At 33.2% G+C, this 22,723-nt stretch overlaps 1 protein-coding gene across 1 annotated transcript; it reads left to right on the forward strand.

Moving 5' to 3' along the window:
- Positions 1–2,020: 2,020 nt before the first annotated feature.
- LOC129807305 (uncharacterized) lies at positions 2,021–20,760 on the forward strand. Its single transcript, XM_055856483.1, has 6 exons — positions 2,021–2,388; positions 8,253–9,081; positions 14,458–14,581; positions 19,817–19,983; positions 20,039–20,450; positions 20,508–20,760. Exons 2-6 carry the CDS (start codon positions 8,296–8,298, stop codon positions 20,639–20,641), a joined length of 1,623 nt encoding a protein of 540 aa, XP_055712458.1. The 5' UTR covers positions 2,021–2,388; positions 8,253–8,295; the 3' UTR covers positions 20,642–20,760.
- The last annotated feature ends 1,963 nt before the right edge of the window (positions 20,761–22,723 follow it).

Here is a 22,723-nt window from a genome sequence, read left to right on the forward strand (position 1 = left end):
TCCGTATCAAAAAAAGTCGCACCCTATTTCACTATAAAAAAAAAACATTTATTTCAGTCGAGCACAAATTTTTGAACAGATATTCGAAAACGATCTCTGAGGTCAGTTTAAACAGAGATATGTATTTCGAAATAAACTATACTTAGCCACTTAGCGTCACACCGTTGCCTTTTAAATTTTTACTTCAGTTGTTTATTTCTACAAAAAAAATCTTAAAAATTTCGTCAGATTTTCCTTTTTGACGATAGAACGGTAGTAAGACTCTATTAATTATTTTGGCTAAAACGCTTCACTTTTTACTTTCCAGCTATAGGGGGAGCTGAGGCACTTTTAAAAGTGGGGCACCTTTCAAATTGGGATTTTTCTCCTATGTTTAAGTGTAACTGAGCCATATCATAATGTAATTTAGCTTCTCAATCTGTTTGTGCAGCTGAATTATATGACTATAAGGCTCAAATTTATTTAAAAATAGGTGAAAATCCCAATTTCAAAGGTACCCCACTTTCAAAGGTGCCCCACTTCCCCCTATTCACTTCATAACATAAAGCATGATTCTCACACGAACAGATCTTCGAAAATATTTCAGGCATATGGGAAAGATATTTCGAGAAGAATTTATTTGCCGTACGATACACAAAATTGACTGGCATGATGCTCAGTAGGAGATTTTTACTTCACTGACAACTAGAGTTATAAACAAAATTCGAAGATCGTTTTCGAAATTTACTTTATTGAGAAGAAAAGCAAAACATAACATATGTACATGCCGGTTTTATACAAACACAATTACACAAATTTACCTATCATCGGGAACTGATTTCTCAAAATATTTTAGAAATGTTCCGAAATTATTTGAAAAATTGTATGTGGGAGAGTTTTAAAGTCTTTCTTATGAACAGTGAAAACCGAAAGTTGATCGAAAAATTAATGCCAAAAATATTTGCATATTTTACGGCGTTTCGGTAATTTATTTGAAAAAATCCTCTGATTGCGTGCAAACTTTCCGGGTAGATAAAGCCATTTTGTGCGACTTTTTTCATTTACGAAAATTTGCATAATCCCAGAACGACCCAAGACCTAATGTAAATGTTCGAAATTCATTTAAAATTTTCGAACATTAACGACATTTTGACCAAAGATTTACCATCCACAAATAGGTCTCGAAAAATTCGAAAATCTATTTGAAAAGCCAAAAAAGAGATTTTATTACTTCTTGATAATTCCGCAAGTGGCTGAGGTTCGAATTTCGAAGTGCCCAAGTGTCAAAATGTGTCGGTCTTCACATTGTTGTGAGGAAAAAAACAGAACGACACTTACTGTTCTTGTTCCATTATTTAATCACTCCAAAATCACTGAGTAATTCTTTTGCCAGTTTTTTAGTGTGATATTTGATAAATTTTCCCCACCTTGTTCGAAAATTTAGTATGAAAATTCGAAATTGAATTTGAATTCTTCGAACATCAACGACTATTTGTGCAAATAGAGTTTCATTTGCCTTTTATCCAAGACACTATTTGAGAATTAAAATCTACTTGTGTTTACACCCAGAGCGTAATTTACGTTTAGCCGAGACACTTTTAGATGGGCAAAGTACAGCTTCGATCAGGCGGACTTGTAAAGATTTCATTGAAGTTTTCAGAGAAATTTCTGAAGAATGTAATCCACTGAAGCGGATTTATCGCGCTGAGAATGAATCTGTTGTGGAAAGTGTGTGATATGATAGATGGAGACGAGATATTGGATTGGACAAGCAACTCACAAGAGTAAGAGAGAGGTTACGAGGAGGAATGCAAGAAGTTGAAGGTGATTGCGCGAGTACCATCGTGAAAGCCACTTCAAGTTCTAACACAACTTACTCATGTAACGAGATAATTTTGTAGGATGGGGAAGAAGAAAACATACATCTCTCATAAGTTCACAGATTTTTTTTGTTGGTCTCTTAGCTTTCTTTGAAAATAATTTTGACGAATAGTGGTTTTTGTGCGGTTTGTCCAGGGTCAGAGGGATTGGGGCATGAGGTGAGGATGGAGTAGCGCGCGCACCGACTACCCAACAGAAATGTATGAAGTGCCATAAAACTCTTGTGTTCGCTCGACTTGGTTGACTGCTTGGAATTTTGTGTTCAGTTGAAGTTGGTCCGTTGAAGTGGAAGCACAAAGTTATTATTTTCTTTACCCCAAGTTTGTTCGTGAACCGTAATCAGTATTTTATTGTGCAAAATAAACCGAACATCAGTTGCGAGAATGACAAAAGTGATTGGGTACGAAAAAAGAAATCGATGACATTGAAATATCAAAGTTAATATTGAAGTGATCAATTCTGTGGAATACTTTAAATAAAATCTAGTTGGAACCCTCGGAATACGAAAAAAACAGCCCGTGTATCAAGGTAATGACTCAACAATATCTAAAAAGTTTTTCTAAACGTGAGTTTTAGTTAAATTTCACTTCTTTTTGTGACTTTGTTGACGCATTTTTCCAGCCAAAAAGAATTGTTTTGTGGTCAAAACGGTTTTTTATTTTTTCAAAATGAATCATATTCGTTCCATGTTACTGAACATGCTGGAATAAAATGCTCCCCGAAGAACTATTATGGATTTATTCGTCACATTTTTGCACACTAATGTGATTTATCGCAAATTAGTGATTAACATCCTCTTTCCGTCCATAAGACCTTTCCATACTCTGAATAGCACAAAGAGTGGCTGGAAGAAAGAAATTGAAGCTCATTTTCTCTCGTTATTATCTAAACATGCGCACGCCTCCGTGAATTTCTTCAGCAATAGCTAATGCTAAGAAAAAGAAAAAAAAACTCTCACTAAAGTACTCGAAGAGTCTTCAATGGTTTATTGTGGTATTGCCGTGTCCACTATGACTTTAGCTATTGTCTGCGCAATTTTTCTTTACTTGAATCTTGAACACTTTACCGTTTTCCCAGGTGTTTGAGAAATCTCAACAATAATAAATAGTGACGATGTTGAAGAGAAGAAGTCAATTCATGTTGGGTTTATTCATTGCATAACAAGATCTGTGCAGAGTTGAATGATATTGAAAACATCAGTGCTGTACACAGCATACAGTACTTAATGTTAGGGTTTCAAAATTTCACGAAATTTTGCAAGAAAAAAAGTTACTAGAAAAATTCAGTTATCGCTCTTTTGCAATGGAAGGAACCGTCACTGTTATTTTTAAAAATTTGGGAAAAATTGTCAAAAGCACCCTCATTCCCTTCACTGAGAAAAAATGGGGGTGCGATTAACTTTTTTTCCTCGTAACTTTAACACTTTTTAGGTGTAAAAATATATCAACATTTTTTAATGTTAATTTTACACCTTTTTTAGGGTAAAAAATAACATGAAAAAGGGTAACTTCAACCCCTATCATACACCAAAAAGCATAATATTTACACGGATTTCGGATCAATACTGTAGGGTAAAATTAACATTTCCGGAATGTTATTTTAACTTTTTCAGATTTCTCTCAGTATTTGCATGCTCTGTGAAAATCCTGGCCCAATCAACACTGAGTGAGAGAAATCAGAAAAAGTTTAAATAACATTCTGGAAATGTTAACATTACCCTGCAGTATTGATCCAAAATCGGTGTAAATATTAGACTTTTCAGGTGTATAAGGGGTTAAAATTACCTTTTGTCATGTTAATTTTACCCTTAAAAAGGTGCAAAATTAACATTAAAAAATGTTAATATATTTTTACACCTAAAAATGCTAAAGTTCTGAGGAAAAAAAGTTAATCGCACCCTCTTTTTTTCTCAGTGAATAAACGAATCTCAAAGAACATTTTAAAGATTTGACTACTGATGAAGGTTTGGAGACCGAGCCGAAAGCTCCTAGAAAGTTGAAAAGTTTTCCCTGTACCTGTACCCTGTACTAAGTAAATATACTAATGTCGGTTTTTTACAATCATTTCATGCTAACTTAATTGTAATATGGGCTTTAGACCTAAGGCTTAACCATAGAGCTTAACTTTTAAAATTTGTAATCAGTAAACAGTTTTTTTCTTGGAAATTTTGACTAAAGATTATTATCAAAAGTACACGATTTATTGAATTCTGAAAAGCTAATTAAATTGATTTTGTTATTTAGCATTTTAAGATATTCAGAAACTGCGGGATAAACCTCTAGTCCGCCTTAATCTCAGATAATAGGGAGAACTAGGGGCACTGTTGAGTTCGGGCAGCTTTTAATTAGGTTTCTTCACCTATTTTTAAATGGAATTGAGCTTTATCATAATGTATTTTAGCTTCGTAAATGGTTTGTGGAGCTAAGTCATTGCAAAGTTCAGTTACATTTAAAAATTGGATAATAAAACTCTATTTTAACGCTTCCCTAATTGAAAGATGTCTACTTCGCGTTATGTTTGCTATTTAAAAAGAATCCAATTTGGATCTTCTCATCCAATTTTTTTTTTTGAAATCAGGGTAACTGTACTAAATTTCAGCATAGCTGCATGCAAGCATTAAAGCTAAAGTTTTAAGAGTAATATTTTTAATACAAATCGATTTTCTTGTTACTTGGAACCCTGTAGATGGTTTATTATCTTTGTTTTATATAAAATTCATTCTTGATACATTTTGAAATGAATGAAGTTGCAGACATTTGGGTAGTATTTCGGCCACTTTGATTCTTATAGTTCCTTGCCCTTCCAGAATTCTTCCAAACTCTCTTTCACAATATTTTGTTCGTAGAAGCGATATTTTTGCAATTAAAAAAAAAACTAAAAATTCATGGAAATTAGAGGAATAAAACAAATGGCCGAAATTGCATGCTGGCCGGAATTTGGTACAGTTACGGTACTAACTAATAATACAAAATACAAAAATGCAAGAAAAAAGCTTAAAACTTATATGGCAAATATTGGACATTTTTCTTAACCAGACGGTCCCAAGTTCAGTTAGCTTTTCCTGTTATTGAATCACTTTTATTCCAGCCTAATGTTTTTCGTCGTTAATATCTCCGATTTTGTGACATAATTTCAAGATGTGGAAGAAGTTATGGTCTTATGCCAATGAGAAATGGAGCATTTTACTGTTCTTAAGTACAGTTCTAAAAAAAGATTATCATAAATCATTGCAAAAGCACCATTATTTAATAGGACAGGGTTGGTAGGGGAGACCGGGGTACCTATAGCCAGGGGTAAAAGTAGACAGTGGATTTTTCTCGTTTTTCTTAAAATGTACATCGAGCAAAGTATTTTTTAATGAAAGTAGGAACACATCCCCATATTCCCAGAAATATTTATAACTCTGATCCTGTTATCCTACAATTTAGAAGCACTTTTATAAAATGGGTATAAAATTGTAGTTTTGATGTTACAGTTTTTGGACCAGCATTTGGTTTTCTGAGTTTCTAGTTAAGATTTCATAGTTTTACCTCGTTTCTGGTTCAATAAACCTAATTAAAAAATATTTTTCACTTGGATAATAATTATCCACTTTTTTATATAAGATGATAAACACTGAAACAGCCCTCGGGGCAGTTGTAGTCACTCTTCCGTGGCGGGCTAAAACTATCAATGATTTTTTACTAATAGATGAATAATTGTTAGATGAAAAAGTACTATTGATATTCCAAGCAATATTGCCATTTGTATGAGCAACTTGAGAAATAGATTTTTTCAGAATGTTTGCATTAATTTTGCCTCAATTACAAAAATGTCATAAAAAAGTTGGCTAAAGCCCTTTTCTTTAGGTTTAAGTAACATATTTAGCATCAGTGGGCTTCAGTATATCAAGTGAAACAATATTTGGTATCTCCAGTTTAAAAGTTCATCTGGGAAACTAGTGGCAATTAGTACCCCAAAAGTGGCTATTTCTACCCAGGCAGGGGTAAGTGTAGCCAATGTGCAGTACTTTTTTCATTATCCTCTCAAGAAAAAGCCAAGGATTTTAGAGCTTTGAACTACAATGTTTCATATAGCCAATATCCTAATGCTACTTATGAAACATAAAAATATTAGACAAACCTTATCATTTTTTCACAAGTCACTCGCGAAAAAAAAACTTCATTTGCTGGCTAATTCTACCCCTGTCTCCCCTAATGCTTTTACAAAAACGCCGTAATTAAAACATTTTTATGCATGTTTTCGTTACCAAATTAATGCGCATTGCAATTGTTAATTTTTTTGTTGTTAATTTTTTTTGTTAGTCAGAATTTTCGTTGAAAAGAGATTTCAAATGGGACTTGTTGCTTGTCTGTAGCACCGATATGTTTACGACACTTTCTGAAATAACACAATTATATTATTTATTTATAATCTAGAAATCTGGCATCTAAATATCAAATAAGTTTACGAAATATTGATGATGGATTTGCTAAAAATATTTAAATTGCTAGTTCAGTGCGACTCTAACGTGTTAATGCTCTTGATTCTTATTTTTTTTCAATTGTCTAAGGTTTATTAGTCACTGAATATACTAGTCCATTCTTTAAAATTTGTCTTTGGTTCTTACTAAGATTCTTACCTAACAAAAGTAGTTTAAATATTTGCAAAGGTTTTACATTTACCTTAAAATCTTATGTATTTTTCAATGATATAGGGTACAATAGGCTAAAATTGTGAACCGAATACAATACTAAACTTTGAGATTTCCTTACTAGTTCAGATGTACAATGAGACAAAGAAGACAGCGAAGAGGTACAAGAAATAAAAGATCTATATAGGGGGAGGTGGGGCTACATTGAGCTGTGGGGCTAGATTGTTATACGACTTTTTCGCATATTTCTAAATGAAACTGGTCCTTACAATTATTTTATTTAGATGCACAATTATTTTGTCTATCCAATTTACGTCATGTTAAAACCCAGTTTCATTTAGAAATATGCGAAAAAATCGTATAACAATGTAGCCCCATAGCTCAATGTAGCCCCACCTCCCCCTACTCTAGAGTACTTTTTCGTTGTCTTTTTCGCTTACCCATATGAAACAGTTAGGAAATCTCAAACTTCTGGCTTAGAGAAGATTCACAATTAGCCTATCGTAACCCGGGTTTAAAACTACAAGAGTCGTACTGTAATAGGGTAAATTAAGCTGATTCAAAATCTGCTCCAAATGGGAATTTTTCGCTACTCCAAATAGAAACTTCATTGTTTTCATGATAAATACAGTACTAAATTATTATATTCATATATTTTCTATACCACAGTTTCATTATTTAGTTAATTTTGCGCCAAATAAAGCGAAAATCCATTCATATTCACAAATTTTAATTTGTTAATTTCTCAGAAAAATTAAAAGTGTACCTTTTCACCATCGAATTTTTCATCAATCGACCATGTTTTCCAATGAAAAACACAATTAGGTGACTGTTGTTTATCCATTTTGTTTAACATTTATGTCATATTTCTGGCTAATTTTAGTTAAAGTAAGTGCTCATTTTTATTGTTAACGGTACATGAAGTTTTCAAATGAAATAATTACCTATTTCGTGAACAAAAAGGGTTTTTCTGAAGTGTCTGCAAATGCTTCAATAGGAAACCCCGGAAAAATGATTTTTTGGAGAGATTATCTTATTGTTTTATATGGGAAAAGAGAAAAGACTAAGAATAAGAACCAATTCTACACTCAAGAGCAACTCAACAAGGTTTTGGAAGCCTTTCTTCGCGGTTTCACTTACTTACACTGTTTGTCTCCAATTAGAAACTTTCCCTTGTCTCCATTTGGATTAATTTGTTTCCAATAGAAGCATTTTACACTCGTGTATTTTTCTTGTATTTAAGAAGTTTTCAAATTATATCTAAAGAATTTTCACTAAACAGTAACATTCTAGAAAAGTCAAGGAGCAAATTTATGTAATTCTCTTCAGAAAAAATATTAACTTAATGTGTTGAATCTTCTGTCAAAGTTAAAGCATCTGGAAATTGTTTTGAATTAGGAAATTTACCCTACTGGTTGTATAGATTGTTTTCACTACTTAAAATGACGAGTGTTATAAGTGCAGAACAGCAGGGCACATACAGATAAATTGCACAAGAAATGCTTCCTTCAGATTTTAATAATCATTTACTTTTTTCTTTAGTAAATTGATTCCTTCATTTCTTCCGATAGCATAATTTTTCGCCTAAGACTTGACTTCTCTAAAACAATTTCACAAATCTTTATCTCTTACTATGGGATTTCTCAACTCAGTGTTCAGGTTGCAAGTCAGCAAAATGTGACCCTATTTAAATGAGCCAATGCAGCAACAAACCATACATCATTTTGTTTACATACGAAACATTTCTTTTGCACAACAGGTACACAAATGGGTGAAAAACTTGAGCTGGGGCAGCTGAAGCAATGACATCAACAATTAATGTTGCAGACAAGCTTTCCCGACCAATCAGTGCCTATGACAATTTGGGCAAGAGTGAGGTGAAGAAGTGTGCCAGGGTATCTCTGGATGGGGATGTAGTGAAGAATGGGGGTTTTCCCTTCACAGAAATCACATTTAAGTTTGATGACATTCCTACCAGAAGAGTGAACGCGAGTGAGAGTGACGTCATGGGGAGGAGTGATGCTGGAGATGTGACGCTTCAAGAGAGGCGGGAAGGTCAGACGGTGAGAGATGAGAGAAGTTCTCCACCTGGAAGTCAGTGTGAAAAGCGCGATGCTGACAAGAGTCAGTATGTGAATCTCAGTGAAACGGTGCAAAGTGATGAACTGAGGCGTCAGAATCACAAAACCTCTATCAGTAGTGCAAAATCGAATTTTTTCGGTCTCAACGGCACCACAGAATCTGGCCAGGAGGACAAGGGTGTTGTCCCCAGGCGCCGAATAAGGCTGAAGATGGACGATGATGAGGATTCTGAGGAGTATGGGGAGGAAACGGTCAAACTCCTCCCGGAAGTTCTCAATACTTTCAATACTCCTGCCAATGCTTCCTCATCCAATAGTTACCAAAATATTCCCCTGAACAGTCACAAATTCCAACAGCAGCTCAGCTATGTTCAGGAAATGAAGCTTGTGGAGTCATCGTCATCCTCAGAGTCCCCTGGAAAGAGTGATGTCATTCCCAGGATTAAGAATCATGCAAGATCCTCCTCACCAGACTCAAATTCTCATCGTCTCAGTCAACCTTCGCAGGTAAATTTTACTCAATTTCCTCCATTTTTTTTCTCCATTTCCCACTGAACTTTCCAGCTTTTCAATTACACGCCTTTCCGGAGGTGTTTTCTTTAGTTTCACAATAACTATTCCCATTGCCAGAGGGTCAGTGGCTAATGATAATGATTATTGGGACACCCAATGATTTTTCGCTGCAAATGTTTGCATTCTTCCGGTGAGATTTTAACTCTGAATAAACTCTCAACTTATGATTTATTGATGAATGGCTATCGTGTCTTAGCATATTCCTTCAACATTGTAAGATAAGATTGATTTTTGATAGAAAAGAGTCGGAAAACAATAATTAATTTTGTTTAATAAAGTCTGCAACAAGATTCTATTTTGCAGCTTTCTGTGGTATTTGGCATAATAAAGCTATAAAATATGGCAAAAATATAGAAAAATTGATTATTTGGTTAAAGAACAACCTTCAAGAAAAACTGCAGGAATATCTAATAAATAATTACTGATTATTATGAATGATAGACTTGCGTTCAAAATGCATAAGAATCTCATTGTAATAATACAGTGTCAACTTTCAATTGCTTTACATAAAATGTAGCTTAAAACACGTTTTTAGAATCTGCTTACCTTTTACATCTTATAAAAATGTATTATACCGGTTGTTCACAGCCGTCGTTTCGCTATATAAAAGTGTCTTGGATAAAATTTCGAAAAAATTTTTGAATCTCAAACTGTATTTTGGAGCATAGATAAATAGACGGGATAGACGTCATAGATGAGTCTGGAAAACTATCAACTTAATTTCTTTCATTTTCCTCGCAACAAATTGAAGGTTGCCATTGTTGACATTAAAAACTCTTCGAAATTCGAACAGAAAACCATTTGAGATACTTCAAAGAAGAAGTGATAGTAGCTATTTTTGGGTTTCAAACCCGGTACAGTAGACTCTCGCTTAATCGGCTCTTTTTCAATCGGGTGCAAAATTTCGTAGAAATTTTCACGTTTGATTTTAAAGCAAATTTGTTCAAATTCGCTGTAGTTCCTCTTGTTTTATCTTGATTCAATTTATTTGAGCGCTATTTGTGGAATTTACAATGATTTTGACGCCCAAATCTCGCGATAATTTGGATAACATTTTGCCCCATATGCTCGATTGAAAGAGAGTCTACTGTATTAGAATTTTCCTTGACGACTGTTTTCAGCCAGTTTCTGTTTAAAATGCTAGAAAAGTGTCTCCGAAAGTACCTAGTACGAACATTCGATTGTAGTCCATGGTAGAATTTTCAAGTATTTCAAATATTCGGAGTGACTTTTCAAGTATTCAAAGACAGTCTTATCCGACTAAACGAAATTCACAAAGTTCCACGCAAATTTGTTTTTTACACAAAGTTCTGGATATTTTTATTCCTTCACAAGAACAATTTTCTTACCATTTACAAGACGAGTTTGATAAATTCGATGATCTATTTAAAACCAAAAAAGAGATATTCTTACTTCTTAACAATTCTGCAAAATGGCTGAAGTACCTCCTGTTAGAATTTTGAAGTGCTTAATGTGTGAATTTTCTCCAACTTCAGCGAAAATTTAATGTGAATATTCGAAATTGAGATTGAATTCTTCGAATATCAATGACTGTTTGAGTACATAGAGTTCCTTTTACCTTTTAGATGGTGAATCAAACTCCATTTTTTGTGCATCTTTTTTATCGCTAGGGTATTCCCATTCACAGCTGGAGTGTGATTTACCAATAGTGTCTTGGCTAAAAGGTAAATAGAACTTTATTGGTACAAAAAGACGTCGATGTTCGAAGAATTTAAAATCATATTCGAATTTTTAAACAAAACTTCCGCAGATTGGGGAAAGTTTATCACATTAGGAATTTGGTAAATTTATTACTCCGTGATTATGAAGTATGATTACCTATGACTACAGCAAAGCAAAAACCTGATACATTTTTGACACTATTGGTGACGCTTCCAAATTCGAACAAGATGTTCTTCGGCAACCAAATGGACAAAACGAGAATTAAAGTATCATTTTCGGCTTTCGTAACCGATTTTTGAATTTTTTAAGCTCGAGCTGTGTATAAATCAGTTCTATCTTTCGGGCACTCACAGCCAAAGTTTCGAGAAAGGATTTTTGAAGATTGGTTTCGAGAACAAAAAAAAAAAAACTTCTCGTTTCGTCTGCGTGGAGGCCGAAGTATTTTTTATTCGAATTTCGAAGCGTGTCGAGTATCAACGTATGTAAATCTTCACTTCAATTCAATTCAATTCAATTTGAAGTTTATCTCGTGCCTTAAGATACAAAGTTTCTTATATACTAAGGCTATATTTAGGCTAGGCATTTTGTTGTCGGAAAATTCTTATTACATACGTTCAGTGATATTCTTCCCGATTTAAAAGCTCTATTCGGTTGAGACTTTTTCTGCACCGATTCGAAGGTATATCAGAGAGAACTTACCTAAAACTCCGTTAAAAGTTTGAAATTTAAACTGTCGAGTTTCACAAAAATAAATAAGTTCTTGAAAAAGCCATTTATATTAACGGAATTGGAATTCAAACATTCTGTCTTCCTGAAATCCACAAAAGTACATAACGGTTCCACTGTATGCATCCAATGTTCATGCACTGTTGTTGACATTTTTGACAATTGAAGTGTCAAGAATACCGAAATTCGAAATGGCCGAACAATCGGCACTAAAGCGGCGATTATGTAAACATGCACTTTAAGCTTCCGGTAGATCTTTGAATAGGTTTGGCTTAGCATTGGAGTAGCTTTGTCTGTCCATAATACGGGCTTCAGACCTAAGGTTTAGCCAAATGGCTTAAGTGTTCTAATTTCTTATCAATCACGATTTTTTGGAAAAAAATAACTTAGGATTGTATTATTAAATATAAATAACCTATTAAGCTCCCAAAAACTAATGAAGTTGTTCGCTATTTAGAATTTTGAGACCTTCAAAAACTGGGCTAAACCTCTAGTCTGAAGACGGCCTAAGTTTATTACTGATTTGTTTCCAAATCTAAACACCTCGAATCAAGAGCAAAAAGCAATTGACCGGTAAATTGCTCTTTGCTCTTTTCTCAAGGTACTTATAAACGGACAATTTTACTAATACATCATTTCCTTTTTAAAGAATATTGTCTCATAAGGCGTAAAAAAATATCAAATTAGAGCAAAAATTGGTTTGGTGCCGCAGTTTTTTGATTATTTTTTCCACGTGTAAAAAAGCAATGACCATGTAGAAAAGCCCAGTCTGTTCGATGTGAATAGGTGTCGCAGCTAAATATTTTTTATGAATACCCAAGAAAGAATTTTTTCTTAATATAGTCTTGTAGAATTCCTTAAGTAAGGCACTATAGAACCAAAAATCTTTTTATTTGCTTATAACACTCTTGGTCCCATCATTGAGATTACTATAAGTATAGTGGCGCACTCTTAAGGATCTTAAGAGCTCCTATAGGAATTTCTACAGAAAATTCTCACTTTAAGTCTTTTAAAAGTGCACTAAAAGACTTGTTTAATACTTGGTTCTATAAGGCAGCTATTTTGCTTCTTGGGTAAGAAATTAGTTATAATTTAAAAAGAAAAATTCTTATTTCTTGTGAAATTCTTAATACATAATCTCTCTGTAGATTGTCATTTTCTTAGAATTTTATGTACTTTCTGTTTTATATCGCAATTTTCGGTAACATTTCGAATTATAACAAAATTAGTTGATGTCTTTAATAGAATATTGAACAATGAGTAACTACCATAAAGATAAAGTACTTAGGTGTGATTCTTTCTAATCGCACATATTTAAGATTTTTTTCTTGAATCAGTTTATATTGTGGTTTATTGAGGCGTTTAATTGGTGAATTACTAATTCTGAATATTAGGATTATTTTTGATTTTCTGTTAGCTTATTCTAAGGTATTTAAGCGTCCTTTATTTCTTTATTATACCGTAAAATTAATTGGTGTCTTAGCTAATCATAATAAAGTTATTTCCAGTTTCAATAAATATTTTAAAGAAAGAAGTAGTTTAAAATTTCAAAATGTTTTATTTTCTACTAAAATGATTCTACTAAAACAATATCTATTTCCAATAAAATTATTGCGAAAATTATTTCTTAAAATTAATGTGAGAAAAATAATTGTATTGTCCACTTCCCGGATAATTTTTTTTTCTGCCAAGTTCAATAAGAGAAAAAAACCGGGAGGAACTAGTGGAAAAACTCCAATGGAAAAACGTCTATGTGTTGTTAATTATTTCAATAACATTGACTCCCTTTCAAGACTTAATAAGCCAATAAGATAAATGTTCAGCAAGTGCTAATTGTTTGCGACTCTTTCTCTCTTATTTAAATATTTTTTCTCCATAATTTTCCTTTGAATTTTCTTGTGTATTTTGCGACCCTGATGGGGCTAATAGTTCATTGGTAGATTTTCTTTTCAAAAACAATTATCTCACATGACACAATTTTCGACTAACCTCGTGGATTTTCCATTCATTGGCGTGTTTGCGATAAAAATGCGTTTCTTTGAGCGGTTTAATGTCCACAAGAATGCTCTTTTTCTGCAGTATTATGAACGGAATTTTATTGATTAATAAATTTTCATGCCTCATCAGTTTTCTTGTGGCCGAGGAAACTTTTTTGCTGTGGTTGGAACTCTTTACAAACTTTAGCATAAGAGCATTATTGCGTAATTTATAGTGTCTTCACACGCGTCATGCTTTTAATTACTATAAAATGTAAATTGTACGCGCGATAATGTGAGGGAGTTTAATTGCTTTACATGTTTCTCTTACCTCTCCTGAGTTTTGTATTGAATTTTATGTCTGTGAGAGAATTGTTCTATAAGTTAAAAAAAAGACAGAGAAATCTTTCACCTTTTCCTTTGCTTTGGATCTCTATAAAAATTTAATTGAATTTTCGTTCTCAAGAAAGCCAGAAGACTTCTTCCTTGATTACGATTTTTAATTAAAGAGTGAACACTAATTTATTGCGAAATTTTCAAAGCTTTCCACCGCGTGTTCAACCTCTATTTCACTTCCGATTCTTGTTAAAATTGCCAATGATTTCTTCCAAGAAATATGCATTAAATTAAACAAAATACTTGGGGCACTTTGTAGCTATTGGGTAAGCTTTGCTAGCCTTCTGCAAAGTATAAAGAAACTTTCCAACACTTTTCAGATGCCTCAAAAGGTGAGAGAAAGGCTTTTTAAATCATCCACAGACAGCAAAAAGTCCCATGAAATCTTCGTTTTCCATCTAATGATTCTCCAATGTTGGGTCCATCATTAAAAATCTAACACTTTGAGTTGTTAAGATTGTCGGAGTTTTTTCTGTGTAAATATTTGTATTGAGATAGTTGAAGAAATTTTTGTTTGCTTCCCTTTCAGGCAGTTTATATGGCCACAACAGTGCCCCAAAATATGAAACCTCCACAAATTACAGGACGCCATGTCCCAACCAGATCGAGTTTGAGGCACTCTCGAATGCTGGTGGTCAATAAGAATTTCAAAGGTAAGGTTCATAAGTTCTTGAAATTGTTATTAACTAGAGATCATTAGCAATCATAATATTGTGCATTTCGAAAAAATAATGTTAAGAGGAAATTACAATGAATATTATTTGAGTTTTAGTACATTTTAGAACACGACTGTCATTTTTAGTACTTTATATCAATACAAAAAAAATTTACGATTTACAAATAATATATTGCATTCCTTTTTTATAAAAATTACATTTGACGAAACGAAAATAGTGCAAAAGAATTGAGTTAATTTTAGCACATTTTAGTACACTAATAAAAAGTGTCATTATTTATATTTTATTGCAACATATCAAACATAAACGATTTTCAGTTATATTTTATTCCTTTTCTTTTGAAAATCATATTAAAAGGAAAAGGAAAAATACAAACAAATTTACATAATTTTACCACATTTTAGTACGCTAATGATAAAGTGTAAACAAACTTTACAAACGATCAATGACCTATCGTTATCCATTTGTTTTGAAAATATAAATTAGATTTACAAAGTAATTTTGATTTTAAAAAAATTGTGTAATAATTTAATTTTTTTTAGTACAGTAGTGTTTTGAATAAATTTTATACTTAGAACATTTTAATACACTACCGAAAAACTCTATTTTTTTACATTTTATTACATTATAATAACAATTTAGAATCGATCTAAAGATGTATTATACACATTTCTTTATGAAAAATCAGTTTTGTCGAATGAAAAATAGTAGTACAAAAAAGCTATCTTAATTTTAGTGTATTTTAGTACACTAATGATAAAGCGTTTTTTGCATAGTTTGCAATATTGTACCATTTTTTTTGTTTTCTTACAAATGAAATCAGCTTAGGCCAAACAAAAACAATTTAAAATAATTTACTTGATATTTAGTACATTTTAGTACACAAAAGGGACAATGTCACTTTGGATTTTACTGCGATATATCAAACTTTAGAAATGTTCTGCAAACGTATTGGATGAAAAATAATATTTAGCGACAAGGAAATAGTACATAAGAATTGGTTTAATTTTAGTACTTCTTAGTAGATTAATGCAAGATCACTTTCCTTGCTTCTTTTTGCTATATATCAAACTTCAAAAATGATTTGTTGATATAATGTATTCTATTTCTTATGAAAAGTCTTTTTTAATGAAAAGGAAATAGTACTCAGAATTGACTTAATTTTTAGTACATTTTAGTACAATAATCGAAAACCGTGTTTTTTGCCTTGTATTAAGATGTAAAAAACGTTATAAACATCCCGCAGATCTAATAGATACCTTTCCTCATATAATATAGAAGTAAAACAAAAATAGTCAAAACGTAATGCAATATATTTAGTACAGATATTTAGTACAGACAGATTAATATGCTTATTTTAATAACTATATAATTTGAGAAAATTCTTTTGGCTCTAATCTTTTGAAAGTAATTTTAAAGATCCCAAAAAGTCAATGAATATATTGAATACATATTAGGACATATAAAAACTTACAGATCTAATACTTTAAATCGATTTTGATTAATCCTCTGTTAAATTAATTTATTTTGACGTTGACTTAAAGATGTTTTTTTTTTAATTTTCCCGTCTTATACTTATAATGTCCATGTTCAACATTAAGTCTTACTACTGATCCTATTAAGCATTTAATTCTTCTTATTTTAGTACAAAGATCTTATCATTTTAAGTATGCATTAGAGGCATTATATGTTTTTTATGGGTTTTCTTGAATATTCATTTGCACCTTAGGAACACGTGCAGTCGGAAGGTTTTCTTTACTACAAACTACCGCTTAAATTTCGCACATTCCTCTCCGAATAATTATTTAAATTCATTTATAACAATATTTGTATAAGTGAAGCTAGCAAAGCATTGTTTTCAAGAGATAGCATGGATAGCATTCTCTTTTGGCAAAGAAAAATGTGTGCTATGCAAATATTATTCTTATTCTTTTCGAAATATGAAGGTGGATTTTTTTTGCCAAAATTCAATTGAATAAATGATGTCACTGGAATGTTCAAAGTCAAGGAGTTTGATCAACTCTCAAAAAATTTATATTTTTATGGAAAATTACCTTGAAATGATGTTCAAGTGCTCGAACTCAAATGAGAGAGCGCTGTATCTTGTTCAAATGTTTGTTAATTTATTGGGAAATTAAGGAAAATTTAAGGAAAAATATTCTACTGATAGATAAAATTTTCTTATAATAATCATAATAAGATATCAAAAAAGTAAGACGATATCATTCATGAATGAAAGCCTAATGATTGGTCTTTTATTGTTAGAAATTTCGCTGAACAAAACTAACAATTACTCAAAGTAATAGAAAGAGATCAAATTAGCTGAATAAATTATTCAATAACCAAATTAATAAACCAAAAAATCTAAAGTTATTTGAAAGGAAAATATGATCAATCAGTCAACACCGAAAATGTTGTCGAAATTGATACTACTAAAGAATTTGGGTAATAAGTAATTGAAATAGAATAAAAAGATCAAATGCTTCACATACGAAATACTAAAAAAAAAACGGAGGTCAAAATTATTACAAATAATTGCCCAAAAGCTGAATTAATATAGAATGTAATACGAGAATTAAGACAAAAAAAAATCGAAATATAAACAACCGAAAACCAAAAATTTGATAAAAATATGACTAAAGACAAAATAATAATTAAACGACTAAATTAAATAATGATAGAAAAGATAATATTAGGATATAGTTGAGTACACCTTGATCGAAAATAAAAACGAAAAACAAAAAGAATGCAAACCGGTAATCGTATTTACGAAAATCAAGGGAAAGAAAATCATCAGGCTGAAGACAATCGTAAATCTAATGTATGAAAATCGAAACATCGTTAGTTGTTTACTCGTAAACTAAAGAAATTAAAATAAATAAACAAAATTCAGTATTTGAAAACCAAATGACTTAAAAAGAAATAATCTTTAGTAAAAAATTATCATTTAAATGACTGAAAACTAAATAAACGGGGTCTCGATCAAAATCTCGAAAGCTAAAATCTCGAAGGGGTCAAAATTCCGAGAAACCAAAATCTTTATGGGGAAAAGATCCCGTAAAGCCAGAATTCTTAAAGTCAAAATCCTGAAAAGTCAGAATCCCGAAAGTCAAAATATCGAAGGCCTAATACAGAATTCGAAAATCCCTGAACCCAGTAAAGCCAAGATCCGGGAAGCTAAAATCCCGTAATCCAAAATACCGAAAGCCAAATTCCCAGAAACCAAAATCACGAACGCCAAAATCCCTAAAAGCTAAAACTATAATAGCCAAAATCCTGAACGTCAAAATCCGGATAGCCAAAACCCTGAAATCCTAAATTCCGTATGAGTCGAAATCCCTAAAGCCAAAATCCTGAAAGCTAAAATCCCGCAAGCCAAAACATCGAAAGCCAAAATCCCGAAAGACAAAACCACAAACACGAAAATCCCGAAAAAGGCCAAAATTTCGAATGGGACGAAGTTCTGAATATCCGAAAACTTGAGAAGCTAAAATCCTGAAAGCCAAAAATTAAGAAGATAATTTACACGAGTTTCACATTGAAGGTCTAGCCCAGTTCCTGATAGTCTCGAAATCTTAAATAACAAAGCATTTTATTGAGCTTTAAAATTCTAAAGGGTCAATTTTAAAACTCAATAAAATGCTTTGTTATTTAAGATTTCGAGACTATCAGGAACTGGCCTAAATTTCAATGCGATGAAACTCGTGTAAATTATCTCCTGAATTTTGGCTTTCGGGATTTTAGCTTCTCAGGTTTTTGGGTATTCAGAACTTCGTCCCGTTCGAAATTTTGGCCTTTTTCGGGATTTTCGTGTTTGTGGTTTTGTCTTTCGGATTTTGGCTTTTGCTATTTTAGCTTGCGGGATTTTAGCTTTCCGTGATTTCGGCTTTCAGGATTTTGGCTTTAGGGATTTCGACTCATGTGGAATTTAGTATTTCAGGATTTTGGCTATCCGGATTTTGATGTTCAGGATTTTGGCTGTTGAGGTTTTAGCTTTTACGGATATTGGCGTTCGTGATTTGGCTTCTAGGAATTTGGCTATTTGGAATTTGGCCCTTAATATTCAATTCCAAGATAGTTTGTTTTTTTTTCTAAAAATCCTGAATAATATACAAAGTTATAGAAGTTAAGCTATATGGCCAAGTCTTCGGTCTGAAGCTCATATAACTCTGGAATCCAAAAAAGTCGAAAACCAATGGCCAAAACTTCAATAACCGAAAACCAGTAAATGAAAAATTTTAAGATCGAAAAATTTACATGTTTTAAAGTAAAGATCCAATTTAAAGCTAAATGAGTGAATTATTGGGGAACGGAAACTCTACTGATTGAAAGAGGAAAATGTAAAACACGAAAGTGAATAATCCATACTCAAATAAACGAATTTATAAAAGGAAATTACTGAATATCAGATTGGCAGTTATCAGATATCAGTTAACTGATTGGCTGGTAGAAAAAAAATTAAAATTTAAATTTTGGGATCTTAAAGACTGTGAGCCAATTAAACTTTAACTAAATAGGTAACTAGCCGAAATTAAAAAAAAAAAACTGGAAACTAATTAACCGCAGACCTGTGCCTTAAGGCTTAAAAACCAGAAAATAAAAAAAAATCTCAAAGCTAAAAACGAAAACTAATCGACAAAATTTTATTGATTCATTTATTGGAATTAATCGAAAAACTTGCTCAATATAACCGATGACCTAAAATCGTAAATCATCATTAATCCAAATGATCAGAATCTTATAGGTATGTTTGATAATGAATTATCTCAAAACTCCTCTGAAAGATCTCAAAAGAAATGTTTTCACCTTCTTTCGATGACTTTTACCTTAAGGCATGTTAAGTGTTCGAATTCTGGAAGTTGATTAATGTATCAGATAATAACATTAAATCTCAATACAATGCTCAAAGTGTTAGGAAATTATTAGCAAAAAGGTCGATTAGAAATCGCGATTAACAATGTTACATGAATTCAAAACGTGTTCGCTTTTTTTTCTTACAAAACAATTATGTAGTTGCAGCGAAGGAATTCAGAAATGCGATACATAAAATTAAAGAGACAGCCTTTACTTAACTTTACGAGCAAAATGTTTTAGTTTTTCTTACAAAAATAAGTTTAGTAACACTTTTCCTGAGTTTTCCATGTTTCTTTTTTTTTAATTAAGTGATTTATGGTAGAAGGGTTTTATGAGTTTTTCGCTTTTTCCTGAAAGATAATGGGAAGCCAAATCCATTGAATTTGCGCCATCCAAAGTGGGGGAAATTCTGCTTGGTCCTCCAGATTTTGGCTGGGATTATGGCTATTGCCATTGGGCTGTGGCTGCTTCTTTGGGCTCCGAGTACGAGGCTTCAGGACAATCCCTACTGGAATGGATTGATTGTGAGTCTTTCGCTTTTCTCTTTGCTTTGCAATTTTACCAAGTTGTCTTCTTTAGTTGATTATTTGTGGCTCCCTGGGCTGCTCCCTGCTGGACTTCAAACGTGCTCCACGTAGTAAATCCCGCGAAATGTGCTTCCGAATCATGAAGATAAAATTCAGTGTCTGCCTCCTTCTGGCCACTTTGGCTTCCCTTCTGGCCACTCTCTTCCCAGCCGTCCATTTGGGTGCCTTGTCTGCCTCCTCAACAAACTGTCTTCCCTCCAACATCTTCACCGTCAGCTCCACATGCGTCTGTCTGTTCGGAAGACGCAATGAGACCACAGATCATCTGGAAATCCTCAAGCATACAAATGGAGACTCCCCTGAGGATCCAGAAAGAGCCTTAGCGGACACTGGAGGCACAGAATTTCACTACAGGGACCTCAATTGCCGAGAAGTCGAAGGACCTTTCAGATACATCCTGATGGGTTTGTTTCCACAAAATCATTTCATAGCCCTTTCCTCAATCTTTGTCTTTGTTTCAGGATCCATCGTTACAAATTTAATCGGATTTGTAGCTGCAGCTGCTGTGCTGATTCTCTACTGGACAGGGAGACGACAGAGACGAAGATATACCGTTGAGGATCATCATCCGGCAATTACTCAGCTTCCGGAATGAAAAAAGTGTGATTTAGATGGTTTTTTCTGGGATTCGACAATTTTGTAAGGTATTTTTTCAATACATTGACCTTCTCCAAAGGATTCGGTTTCGCGAATGCTGAGGAGAAAAAGAATTAATTGGTTTTGTGTTTGATTTGACGGTTTTATTCAAAAAGGTGGTGAATTCCAAAACACCAAAATGTAGACAATAGTCTCGTTTTGAATGAAAGCCCATATAACGTCTCGATTTTTAAAGAAATTCTTGAGCAGGTTTTTTGCTGAGTGGGGTATAATAACCTAATAACAATGGGGTATAGTAACTTACAACTCTATCCACAGATTCACTTGAAGCTCTTAGCATAACCTCAAATCGTCTCCTTAAAATGAAACTGTCCTAAGTGCATTTAATTTTTATCACCATTTGTTGTTAATGACGTATCATGAAGGTTCTTTTGCTACGATTGCAGATACAAAGAAAATGCAGTTAGAACAGTTTCATTTTGAGGAGACGAAATTGCAATTAATTTTTTTATAAAAGAATTGAGGCCTCTTCTGAGATGAGGCTTAGTTTTGTGGTTTAATTTGTATTCTTCAGCCTAATATAAATTGTCGTAGATGTGGGTCAATGATTGAGACATTGGGTCACATCCTGCGAATATGTCTCTACATCAAAAGGAGACTCATAAATCGCCACGACAGGATCCGTAATTTCGTCGTCGCGGTAATTACTTGTGCAGACCCTGAGGCCGTTATTATCAAAGAGGCACCGATCACCCGGTCGTTCGGGGCCCGTCTTAGACCCGACCTGATTTTGCAAAATCGGGAAGGGTTCCAAGTGGTCGACGTGATAGTCTGCCACGAGGATGGGATGGGACTCGACACCGGGCGGCAGGACAAGATCAATAAGTATGAGGCTCTCCATAAGCTCGGGATCACTTCTAAACACGTGGCTCACGCGATTTCCATGATCGCCCTTCCTAGTTCGATTGTAACATATTATAAATTGATGGACTACAATTGGCGGTCAAGACCTCGGGACAATTAGTCCTGTGAAATTCCTCCAAGGTTATTCCCAGTCTTTTTGAGTGTTACCGCTGTATTGTCACACGTGAATGGAGTTCTTTACACTATATCTCACATTTATTTATTTATTTGAAACTTAAAGGAGAATGGTCAAATCCGGTCCCGGAATCGCCACGAACGGGACCTATGTCAATGGATACACTGACTGAGAGAAATTGGAAAAAGTTCAAATAACATTCCGGAAATGTTAATTTTACCCTGCAATATTGATCCAAAATTGGTGTAAATGTTATGCTTTTTAGGTGTATTGGGGGTTGAAGTTACCCTTTTCCATGTTAATTTTACCCTTAAAAAGGTGTAAAATTAACATTAAAAAATGTTGATATATTTTTATACCTAAAAACTGTTAAATTTATTAGGAAAAAAAGTTAATCGCTTTAGTCGTTCTTGAGTAATTCGTTGTCAAAACAGCAAAACAGAGACTCCTAACGTTTATCATCCTAGGTTCCGGTAATTTTTTAATCTTATATCAGTATAGTACCTACAAAATGCGCCTACTCTCATTTGTTGCGATTCCAGGACCAGCGCCCGTGTAGTTTTGACCATTCTCCTTCTATCAAATGACAGACAGTGACACACGCATTCGATACATTGACAGACAAATTGGACCGCTCCAAGCCCCGGGAGGACAAAGACAAGGTGGGCATTCATTCCACCTGGGTTGAGTAATGTAGCGAAGGGGGGATGTAAAGGTAATGTAAAGAACGCTACAGCCGTCCCCTCTCGCTTTACTTTTAATAAAAGACAACCGGACCATAAGTAACAGGGAAGTCCGACCACCCTTATGTGACCGCAAATATTATATATATATATATATATTATATATTTATATATATAATATATATTATATATATATATATATATTCATTGGTTATCTTTTGTGTTTTAAAATTTGGAGGCTTTAGAAAATCAGGTCAATCTATACTTTTCTATTACTATTGCTTTCATTGAGCCAGAATAGAAGCTGTAAGCTACTTCTCATCCTCTAAGGCCCTTGACAGACCTAAGGATTAGCCGA

This window comes from Phlebotomus papatasi, chromosome 3 (assembly GCF_024763615.1).
Source record: "Phlebotomus papatasi isolate M1 chromosome 3, Ppap_2.1, whole genome shotgun sequence".
Taxonomy (NCBI): domain Eukaryota; kingdom Metazoa; phylum Arthropoda; class Insecta; order Diptera; family Psychodidae; genus Phlebotomus; species Phlebotomus papatasi.